The 12,629-nt window shown below is 41.0% G+C and overlaps 1 protein-coding gene across 1 annotated transcript in view; it reads left to right on the top strand.

Moving 5' to 3' along the window:
* Positions 1-12,629, top strand: part of LOC138662406 (collagen alpha-2(I) chain-like) — a 554,904-nt gene that overhangs the window by 302,156 nt on the left and 240,119 nt on the right. The window contains exons 2-6 of the mRNA XM_069747980.1: positions 3,428-3,572; positions 3,695-3,853; positions 4,233-4,428; positions 7,020-7,178; positions 11,589-11,657. Of these exons, the coding sequence (XP_069604081.1) occupies positions 3,428-3,572; positions 3,695-3,853; positions 4,233-4,428; positions 7,020-7,178; positions 11,589-11,657 (728 nt within the window). The remainder of the gene's footprint in view (positions 1-3,427; positions 3,573-3,694; positions 3,854-4,232; positions 4,429-7,019; positions 7,179-11,588; positions 11,658-12,629) is intronic.

Genomic DNA, 12,629 nt, shown 5'->3' on the forward strand with positions numbered 1-12,629 from the left:
TTACATAATTTCCTCTTTTGTTATGTATAATACCATCCTCTCTAGTTTTATGACTACTGATGGAGGAGCCGGTGACCAGACGACCAGTGCGTCAGCTCCTCCTTTAGAAAAGAAGCTTTACTATGCTCCATCAGCCATCATTGCATTATACAGCTAACAAGACAGGATGGTATGTAATAAAAAACAGGGCTCTATAAAATCTAATATGTAAGGGACGGTACTGTACATAACAAGAGAGGGCACTGTATAATAAGGGACGGCAATATGCATAATAAAGGAGACTATGTAATATATACATGTATGTACAGTATGTGTGGCTATATATAAATATATCCTTGTCACCTTAAAAGGAGGGGGGGCCCAGACACATTTTTTGCACAGGGGCCCCAGGCTGTCTGTGTCTGCCCCTGCCACAGACCCATGGACATGAATGGATGATTGCCATCTGATTGTTGGAGGCAAATCATGCATGCTGCGTTTTTTTTTGTTTTTTTTTCCCTCCCCCCCTCAGGCGGGGAAAAAATGGTACTTGTACACAGCCACATATAACATGGAGACGAGTGCTATCCATCAAAACAACAGATAACACTCGTCTGATTTTTACAGTTGTGTGCACAAGTCCTAAGAATAGGTCATCATATGGATGTATGCAGCATAGAGAGCTGGATGTGCACATCTGAATGGAAGCTGAGAAATAGTAATGAGGAAAGCCACTACACAAAGTATATACAGGTGCTTCTCAGAAAGTTAGAATATCATCAAAAAGTTCATTTATTTCAGTTCTTCAATACAAAAAGTAGTAATAATGTAGCTTATGTGCAATATAGCACTATTATCTGTGAACTGTATGGTGGTATTATTTATGTAGTGTCTTATATAGTTAGGATATAGTTTATATACAATATAGCCTTATTATTTGTGTAAGGCATTGTGGTAATATCTACAGGGGCTTCTCACAAAATCAGAATATCATCAAAAAGTTAATTTCAGTTCTTCAATACAATAATAATAATAATCTTTATTTTTATATAGCGTTAATATATTCCGCAGTGCTTTACAGTTAGCACACATTGTGAGCCCCATCGGGGACAGCGATGACAATCTAAAATCCCTATTAGTATGTCTTTGGAATGTGGAAGGAAACTGGAGTACCCGGAGGAAACCCACGCAAACACGGGGAGAGCATACAAACTCCTTGCAGATGTTGTCCTTTTTGGGATACAAAAAGTGAAACTCTTCTTATATAGAGTCATTACAAACAGAGTGATCTATTTCAAGGGTTTATGTCTGTTAATGTTGATGATTATGACTTACAGCCAATGAAAACCCAAAAGTCATTATCTCAGTAAATTAGAATAATTAACAAAAAACACCTGCAGAAGCTTCCTAAGCATTTAGAAAGGTCCCTTAGTCAGTTTCAGTAGGCTCCACAATCATAGGGAAGACTGCTGACTTGACAGATGTCCAGAAGGCAGTCATTGACACACTCCACAAGGAGGGTAAGCCACAAAAGGTAATTACGAAAGAAGCTGGCTCTTCAAAGAGTGCTGTATCCAAGCATATTAATGGAAAGTTGAGTGGAAGGAAAAAGTGCGGTGGAAAAAGGTGCACAAGTAACTGGGATAACCGCAGCCTTAAAAGGATTATTAAGAAAAGGCCATTCGACAATTTGGGAGAGATTCACAAAGAGTCGACTGCTGCTGGAGTCATTGCTACAAGAGTTAACACACACAGACGTATCCAATACACGGGCTACAAGTGTCATATTCCTTGTGTCAAGCCACTCATGACCAATAGACAATGCCAGAAGCGTCTTACCTGGGCCAAGGAGAAAAAGAACTGGCTTGTTGCTCAGTGGTCCAAGGTTTTGTTTTCAGATTAAGGTAAATTTTGCATTTCATTTGGAAATCAAGATCCCCGAGTCTGGAGGAAGAGTGGAGAGGCCACAATCCAAGCTGCTTGAGGTCTAGTGTGAAGTTTCCACAATCAGTGATGGTTTAGGGATCCATGTCATCTGTTGGTGTAGGTCCACTGTGTTTTATCAAGACCAAAGTGAGCGCAGCCGTCTACCAGGAAATTTTAGAGCCCTTCATGCTTGCCTCTGCCGACAAGCTTTTTGGAGATGTAAATGTCATTCTCCAGCAGGACTGGGCACCTGTCCCCACTGCCAAAAGTACCAATACTTGGTTTAAAAACAACAGTATCACTGTGCTTGATTGGTCAGGAAACTCGCCTGACCTTAACCCCGTAGAGAATCTATGGGATATTGTCAAGAGAAAGATGAAACACCAAACCCAACAATGCAGATGAGCTGAAGGCTGCTATCAAAGCAACCTGGGCTTCCATAACACCTCAGCAGTGCCACAGGCTGATCGCCTCCATGCCACGCCGCATTGATGCAGTAATTGATGCAAAATGAGCCCCGACCAAGTATTGAGTGCATTTACTGAATATACATTTCCGTAGGCCAACATTTCGGATTTTAAAATCATTTTTCAAGCTGGTGTTATAAAGTATTCTAATTTACTGAGATAATAACTTTTGGGTTTTCATTGGCTGTAAGCCATAATCCTCAACATTAATGGAAATAAAGACTTGAAATTGATCACTCTGTTTGTAATGACTCTATATAATATATGAGTCTCACTTTTTGTGTTAACGAACTGAAGTAAATTAACTTTTTGATGATATTCTAATTTTCTGAGAAGCACCTGTAGCTGTAGTGCTCCAGTCCGTTCTTTTAGACAGCAGCCCGACCTGTAAAAAGCTAATAATTGGGATTATTGAGAGTGAGACCCCCACTGATCTGATATTGGTAACCTCGTGAATAGGAGTTGTGCTGCAAAAACCGGCAGCGTTCTTTCAATATTTACCTCTAGCCAGTGCTGAAGCTGCAAACAGCTGATCCGTGGGGGTGCCCTGATCTCGTGCTGATATTAATTGCCTCTTTTTGGGTTAGGTTATCAGTATCTTGGGACCAGAAACCCTTTTAATATCTCAGTAGTGGACAATCTCTTAATATGTCTAGCCTTCTTTATTCATACAAATAAACATTACAAACAGGGGTGTAACTACAACAGGTGCAGTTGCTGCAACCGCACCCTGGAGCCTATGGGGCCCTAAAAGTCCCTTTGGCCTTTAGAAGAAGACTATTGCTATTAAAGATTTAAAATATTTGGGGGCCCCGTTGGAGCTTTCGCATTGCGGCCCATGAGTTTCAAGTTACGTCACTGATTACAAAGAATGACTTGTATGACTCAGATAAATGCTTATTTTTCCATAGTGTTTAGGATTTGCTATAGTATTGGACTTTATCATTTGTAGTATTACTATTTGTGGTGTACAATATTGTGATTTTATCCCCCAGTTTCACGTCACTATTACTTTTCTTTACAAATGACTCATGTTTGTCTCTCTTTCGTTCCAGAAGAGGTGAACGTCCTGGAACACCTCACCCTACACTCGGCGGAGCTCGTGAACATCTCTCTCAGCTCTGAACACTCCTGTCTCTCATTAGATATGGGACAATACTCAACTCTCAGTATCTCCACCAGGGCCACGTTCGGAGACAGGTAAATGCCATCGATATTATGAGTAGACTGCTTCAGTAGATTGATCATTTGGTCCACTTGTGCAAAGTGCCCTACAATAGGTATACAGCAGTTTTGCCCTTGTACTTATTGAATGTCTTTAGTTTTGCAGATGAGCTGGCTGTACTGATCAAGCTACGTTCAACCCTTCAGGAGGACAGCGGTCTCGTCACTATATTAAGTCTCCTCGGTCAGGTGCTATTTCAGATCCGCATTAACCCCAATGCTCTTATATTTATCTCCAGCCGACGTGGACATTACGAGTGAGTGGCATCATCCCTATGTTATAGATAATTTGTCAAAGTGATTAATATCAAAGGGATAACCTACTGAAAAGACAACTACAGTGTTGTAGAAGGAAACAAATCATTGAAATGTCTTTTGAGATAAAGAATTAATGTGGTTATGTTTCATTGTTTCTGATCAATAATTTACAGGATGAATGAGGGTAATCAAATGTAAAACAACAGCAGGGATCTCCAACCTATGGCTCTCCTGGTGGTGGAAAACTGCAACTCCCATTATGGAAAGCCACAGCTTTAAGATCACTATACTAGAGCCTCATTTTCTGGTTATGCGGCTTTCGGATTTCCTCTATGGTATCTGAATATGTTTTTCTCCACATTGTCTGAAACACAATAGATTCCCGTTCTCTTCTCTGACTGATGGAAACTGGCATCGGGTGGCTCTTGCTATCTCCTCCAAAGGTGTGGTGCTTTATGTGGACTGCAAACTTGTGGAGAAGCTCCCCTGGACTAACTTTTTTGGGCTAGGGATCAAAACTGACGGAATATTAATGCTTGGAGGACTTATTGAGACATATGATGTGCCTTTTAAGGTAAGAATAATTAAAATAATACGTTTTGACCCCTCTCACATGAGGCTGTCCTCAAAACTATGCAAATGTCTGCTCATATTGAAGCCACTGCTTGGCAAACTGTAGACCCAAATAATGATTAATTAAAGGGGTTGTCCGGTCTTAGGCTACAATCTACAGTCAGTATATGTGACTTGAGACTTGTGATTCCTCACATCGTGCGCAAGGCATGCTGTGAGGATTCTCCGGTGTTGGAAGAAGCCAATCATGTGTCAGCAAGTATGCAATGTGCATACTTCCGGCCACATTCGACTATACGTGTCCAGCCTTGCTTCAATAAGTATTTAGTAAGCTCTTGACCCCATGTAGACAAATCACATACTTGGGGTATGCGCCTGCTGCTCCCTACCCCAGAGAATCCTGTCAGCGCGCACTGTGCATGCAATGTGAAGATTCACAAGTCTGCAGACACATACAGCAGACTTTTAGACTAAATTCAGACAAGCCATTTAAGTATTAGAATAGACTTGCTTGGGAAACTTCAATTTTGACTACAGTTCCCATAGCTGACTAAGACATTTACCTTTTAATTATGTTCTCTGGTCAGTTTATTTTGGCTAAATAAGTATATAGGATTTTCTAAACCAGATTACCCCTTTAATTGATTGGTCATTGTCCAGCTAATATTTCATAATTTAACTTTTTGAAAGATTTAGTATACTCCTTTACAACTTCCCATTCTATGATTTTCTCATGAAAAGAAATCCCCCAACTCCACCCAAGATGCTTTTCTCACTTTAAAAACCCCCTCATATAATAACTGAATGAAATAAATCTGGTCACTTCAAGTGTATGTAGTGATTACTGCATCTATGACACCAAAACAGCTCCATAACACAAGGAAAAATACCAAGTCTTACATTCGTGTCTCCTCGCGTTCCCTATCAAGTCAGAAAAAGGTCTGTTATATTGTAATGGTCATTGTGATAAGAGAAGACATTGTGGTGTACCGGGTAACAATACAGGGGAACATTGCTCAAATACCTAATCCATTGTTCAGTCTCCAGTTGGTCTTGTCATGTCTTGTGAGGGCAATGCTAAAAGTTACACACATTCTTAGAAACAACACAACACCAGTAGACGTCATCCTCACACATTACGACTTCCTATTAAAATAGTTATATTTACATTCCCCACAGCATTGCAGAGTGCAAGCATGTCTGAGGAATGCTGGGTATGGCCACTTTATACAAAATGTATATATGCATATACTAAATGTATCAATCTATAAAAATGGCCCATTGATAGAAATGTTATACGTCTTCACGTATACACATGGCAACAAATCCAGCCTTCGACTTAAAGGGAATCTGTTAGCATGGACAGAAATCTGCTAACCAGAGGTGTGGGGGCATGATTATACAGAGCAGTAGACTACGAGGCACGTGACAACTAGTCCTGTGCTGATAAGAACTGATTTGATTAAGATAGCAACACGCAGCCTAGGATCTCTCTATCGGCTGCAGCTACGCCCATTGGATCTTGAATTGGTGAGTTACGGATCTGGAGTAAGCAATGCAAAAAACTATTCATTTTGATTAAACACTTAACACGCATTTAAATCTGATTAAGTCCTTGTCCATGTCTTACTGGTTCCAATGCAGTTTGTTACATTTGATCCCACAGATCACTACACCAGTAGCTAATTTGCAGACGCAGCCAAGAGACTCCAATGGCTGCAAGTACTTTATTATCCAGGAATTAGTCTTGAATGAGTTCTATTTCTTCTCAGTAACATAGTAAAGGCCTACTGGTCTATAATATAGGTATTAATGCTATTCGGCAGGTGAAATAAGTGTTGAACACGTCACCAATTTTCTAAGTAAATTTAATTCTAAAGATACTATTCACATGAAATTCTCACCAGATGTCGGTGACAACCCATCCAGTCCACACAGGCAAAAAAAATCAAACCATAGATGTCCATAAATTAAGTTATGGGTAATATAATGAGAAATGACACAGGTTAAGTATTGAACACGGTTACTGAAATGTATTTAATATTTTGAACAAAAGCCTTTGTTGGTGATGACATCTTCATGGAGAAACTAGGCTCAGGTATTGCTCAGGTGTGATTTTGGCTTATTCTTCCACACAAACATTCTTCACATCCTGAAGGTCCCATGGGCTCCTTCTATGAGCTCTATTTCCTTCCATACATTATCTATTGGATCCAGGTCCGGTGATCGGCTCGGCCATTCTAGCAGATGTATTTTCTTTCTCTGAAACCAACTGAGATTTTCCTTGGCTGTGTGTTTGGGATCATTGTCTTGTTGATATGTCCACACTTGTTTCATCTTTATCATCCTGGTAGATGGCAGCAGGTTTGTAACAGGAATGTCTTGGTCTGTCCATTCATCCTTCCTTCAATTATATGATGTTTGCCAGAAACAAAGACTGCAATCAACCCAAAGTTTAAGTTTAACTAAGAGTAACACCACTATTTTTAGAGTTATCCATAGGCTTATGATACTTTTCTCTGGCTTGTCTTCTGTGAAAGAAAAATTGCAATGTTGAGATGTGATGTTGTTTTGTGATTATTCCCATTGCAGGGATCTTTACAGCAGCTCGTCTTTGTGATGGGGGAACAAGGGGCTGCCCAGCGCTACTGCAGGAATTACAACCAGACCTGTCTAAGCAGTTTCCCAGCAGAACAGCCTTTCAATTCATCCCGAAGGGGACTCGGTGCCCACTATACTCCAGTTTCCGAGGTAGCAAGATGATGCCAAGTATTTGTACTACTGTACTTCCGATTAGGGCAATTCTAAACGGTTATGATTTAAAGCCTACTGAGGGTGAAGTGACCTAGAGCTTTCATTTAAAGTATCCAAATTCTTACCTACCTGCAAATGCAACCTAAAGAACTTACTGTATATTGTTTTATCATTTAGGTCATTTGTAGGGATTTGCTCTGGTAGGCAGTGGCAGGGCCGCAGTAATGAGGCAACACACAGGCTTGGAGTCCAAACTTCAGTGGTTTATTAACACTATAAACAGTAGGCAGCAGAAAGTAATAAAAACACAAACATACTCCAGCTTGGGGAACCACTGGTCTCAGACTCACCCTTGCACGGGACGGGCATAACTAAGCGGCTGCCTGGTCAGCGGCATCTGCCCGGCGCCATTCCAAGGGTTGCTATGAGTCTTGTCCTAAAACTTTGCAACATGTGTAATCTGACAAAAAACCCAGTTCAGGCTAACACCCTGCACACAGACCATGTGCTAAACAAAAAACTCCATTACATAGACCATAACCCCACCCACAGGCGAGGTACCTATCACATGGGCTGATCATGTGATCGTGACATCACTGCAGGTCCTCAACCTTAGAGAAAATCAAGGCCAAATTTTATCCTGCTGGGAGAAATATATTTTCCGTCCAGCGCTACACCTTTCACTCCACCACACATCATATAAATGTAATACTTTACTCACATATTAGAGATGTGGCATAAGCAAATCATTGCTTTTATATGCCTGAATTCCCCCCAAAAATAGGTTTTTAAATGAAGAGAAAAAATAAAGTAGGGGATATTTTTGGAATCCCTCTGTAATCATATGCCGAAGAAGGTTGAGCTGACTTTTTACTTTAATATTCAGTAGGTATATTTTTGCATTAAACTCCTAAAGATGTATTCCAGTAATAGTTTCATTGTTGTTAAGGTTGAAGGTAGACTTAAAGGGGTTGTCTGGTCTAAAATGCTAAGTCTGCAGTCACTCTGTGTGACTGCAGACATTTGAATCCCCCCAGTGCACACACTGTGCACTCCTGGGCAGAAGCCGTCTAATGGGTGCAATTGTCTAGTGGGTACAGCCATGTAGTGGGAGCGGCCTCATTCAATACACTTGTATGGAGCGAGGCCGGACCCACTAGACAGTTTTCTACCTGGGAGTATGCATATTGCATACATCACCACCGTTCCCAGCTCAGAAACCGCTAAATCCTTCCAAGCAGACCAATGACCGAGCTGATGGGGGATTCAAAAATCTGCAGTATCACAAAGCCTAATCAAAATCAGGTCCATTGAGTTCAACCTATAGCATAACATGTTGATCCAGAGGAAGGCAAAAACCCCATTGGGCAGACACTAATAATTCCATATTAGGAGAAAATTCCTTCCCATAATAATAATAATAATAATAATAATAATAATAATAATAATAATAATAATAATTTTATTTATATAGCGCCAACATATTCCGCAGCGCTTTACAAATTATAGAGGGGACTTGTACAGACAATAGACATTACAGCATAACAGAACTACAGTTCAAAACAGATACCAGGAGGAGTGAGGGCCCTGCTCGCAAGCTTACAAACTCTACACATACAGCAATCAGACTAGTTCCCTGATCAATGCAACATCACAGAATCTAGAGCCCATAACCTGTAATATTATATTTTCCAAGAAAGGCATCCAGGCACTTCTTGTCCTTTTAAACCACCTTATTTTTTGTACACCCCATCAAATATTTCCCTTGAGTACAAAAAATGATTTGAAGTGACCAAAAAGATTCATATAAAACATTGTCATTTTTATTAATTCATTCAAAAAAATTAAAATTCAGGAACAAAGGTAACTGGAAAAGTGGAGGCTACGCTACGAATATCCCCATCATATTATTTACCTGGCAACAAACATAAATATTGTCCGCGCTTCTTGTACTTTTGTAGTGAATCAAACATTACAACATCATGTGGCAGAGAGTTCCATAGTCTCGCTGCTCTTACAGTAAAGATTCTGCGTCTGTGATGGTAAACCTTCTTTCCTCTAGACACAGAGGTTACACCCTTGTCCCTGTCGCAAACCTAGGGGAAAAGGTTCATTATACAGATCTCTGTACTGTCCCTCATATATTTGTACATTGTAATAGAATCGCCCTTAAACTTTAGTTTTTCCAAACTGAATAACCCCAAGTTTAATAACCTGTGTTGGTCTTGCCATCCACCCAGTCCCTTCATAACCTTGGTTGCTCTTCTGTGCACCCCCTGTAGTTCAGCCATGTCCTTCTTATACACCAGAGACACAAACTGTATGTACAAAGTACTCTAAGTGTGGCCGCACTCTAGAGGCACAATTACCGTATATACTCGAGTATAAGCCGAGATTTTCAGCCCAAATTTTTGGGCTGAAAGCGCCCCTCTCGGCTTATACTCGAGTCACGCTCGGCGGCAGGGTCGGCGGGTGAGGGGGAGAGGGCGCTGAGGCATACTTACCTGCTTCTCCTGGCGCTGTCCCTGCAGTCCCACGGTTTCAGGGTGCCGCAGCTCTTCCCCTGTTCAGCGGTCACGTGGGACCGCTCATTAAAGTAATGAATATGGACTCCACTCCCATAGGGGTGGAGCCGCATATTCATTTCTCTAATGAGCGGTAACGGTGACCGCTGATAGAGGAAGAGGCTGCGGCACCGAAGACCAGCTGTCTGGGGGAAGGAGCCAGGGACGCCGGGAGCAGGTAAGTATTACATATTCACCTGTCTTCATCTGTCTTCGCGTCCTCTTGCACTGACTGTTCAGGTCAGAGGGCGTGATGACGTAGTAGTGTGCGCGGCGCCCTCTGCCTGATCAGTCAGTACAGAGAGACAGAGAGACGGGACACTGAGGAGCTGCAAGCAAGAGAGGTGAGTATGGCATTTTTTTTTATTGCAGCCGCAGCAGCAATGTCAGAGCTTTCTATGGTACATCTATGGGGCAATAATGAACTGCGCAGAGCACTATATGGCACATCTATGTGGCAATAATGAACGGTGCAGAGCACTATATGGCACAGCTATGGGGCAATAATGAACGGTGCAGAGCACTATATGGCACAGCTATGGGGCAATAATGAACGGTGCAGAGCACTATATGGCACAGCTATGGGGCAATAATGAAAGGTGCAGAGCACTATATGGCACAGCTATGGGGCAATAATGAACGGTGCAGAGCACTATATGGCACAGCTATGGGGCAATAATGAACGGTGCAGAGCACTATATGGCACAGCTATGGGGCAATAATGAACGGTGCAGAGCACTATATGGCACAGCTTTCTATGGTACATCTATGGGGCAATAATGAACGGTGCAGAGCACCATATGGCACAGCTATGGGGCCATAATGAATGGTATGGAGCATCTATTTTATTTTTGAAATTCACCGGTAGCTGCTGCATTTTCCACCCTAGGCTTATACTCGAGTCAATAAGTTTTCCCAGTTTTTTGTGGCAAAATTAGGGGGGTCGGCTTATACTCGGGTCGGCTTATACTCGAGTATATACGGTATATTTTTGTCCTGAGCACCTATGCCTCTTTTAATGCATCCCAGTATTTTATTAGCCTTGGCAGCAGGTATACAATAAAATGATGCCATCATTTTATAATCGATGAGTCGTTGGACTTACATCTTCAACAACCCCTAAGAATGTAGGGGTCACAATGCTGGAGCAGTGCGGTTTCCTCTCCGGTTTCTTCTGGCTACCTGCTGTGCAGGGAACTTGAGGTGAATGAGGTTGCCTGCAGTTCCCTGCACAGCGGGGTGCATCTCTGTTCAGGAAAAACCTACAAGAGGAGGCCTTGCTATACCAACATTCTCCCTATCATTCTCCGGATGCCATCAATTTATAACATTGAAATGCCACTTAAAGCTCCCATTAGTGCCAAATTCAACCAAACTGACTTTTATTGTTTAACTCAATGGCTTTGCTGGATATTTGAAGCTTCGTGGACTATTTTAGATAAAAAAAAGATGTTGATTAGTGGACATACACATTATAGAATTATTAATATATGGTACTTTATGTATATTATATACTGTATGATCCTTCCATTACAAATTAAACCATTTCCAGCTCCTTAAATAACGATTTGTGACAATTTACTGTCTTCTGTCTTGTATTTCAATGGGAATCTTACTTTTGAGTATTACTAGGAATGACTGAGCATCAATGACCGTGAAACTTTCACTCATCCCATTCCACACCGCTCACATTCCGCCACACACCTGCATACCTGCTATCATCATGTTGTCTTCACATATGGATGCCTCGAGAAAGTCTTAGTCTTTCACGGTCTCTGCCTCTCTGGCGATGGCATACTTTCTTCACATTGCAATTTTATTTTTTTTTATACTTTCTTTCGAGGAGTTCAATGTGGGAGAGAATCCAACCTTGATGGGAGACAACTCCAGTTCTCACTCAACTGTACAAGAGGTATGTGATAGAAAAGACAGATAGAAAGACACATGATGCATTCTTATGGAGCTCCCAAAATGACCGTCCATTTCCGACTTCAAGGTCAAACACAAGCTTCAGTCAATGTTGATATTAAATTGTACAGCAAACGGTGTAAAAGACAGTCAAATATTTCACTAAGTGCCATTGTTACTTTAATTGTATGCATTTACGGTATTTATTATTCATTATTAATGCATTTTATTCTTCTTCGCTCTGGGAAATTTTTCCTTCTTGTTCATTTTCTCCATCTACTGCGAATAAAAAATATCTACTATTTTTAACACTGCCCATTTATGGACAAAAATACTGGAGAAATTTAATTTCAGATTGAAATGACTATTTAGTAGGGAAAAAAAGTTTTTGTTACACTTAATCATATTGATTTTGTTTTACATAAGAAACCTTAACTTTCTAAATAAAAAATGCTATTTGGATAGTGACTCATTCATATGTTTGAGGGGACATTATCTTAAAGGGATATGGGCAAGATAAGATATCTCATATCATTAAGATATGTTAACTTATTTTTCGCTCAGGGTCCATATCATTCTCAAGAAGGGAAAGCAAAAAAAAGGGGGCTCTGAAAAAAGCCCTGTCTTCAATGGAGGGGAGTTGTGCATTGTCTACCACCACTCCATTCAGGGTCTTTGGGACTGCTGGAGAAAGCCAAGTAGAAAGCTGAAAGCCAAGTAGAAAGCTCAGAGATTTCTGGTAGTCCCTTAGAGAATGCAGCAAAAATCAAGCATACCAACCTACTCAAGAAGGAGCTCTGCAGAGCCCTTGGCTGGGTTGCAGAACCCCCTTCTTGGGATCTTTTAGGTGGACTCCCAGTGATCAATGTTTTGTATTGCAGCCGAGCACTTAGGTCCGCTTCAACTGTACATACTGCTCTAAAAATAGCCCAGAAGGATTTTCAGATGATGGAATATATGTAACAACCTATGTAAA

This window comes from Ranitomeya imitator, chromosome 2, assembly GCF_032444005.1.
Source record: "Ranitomeya imitator isolate aRanImi1 chromosome 2, aRanImi1.pri, whole genome shotgun sequence".
Classification (NCBI taxonomy): Eukaryota; Metazoa; Chordata; class Amphibia; order Anura; family Dendrobatidae; genus Ranitomeya; species Ranitomeya imitator.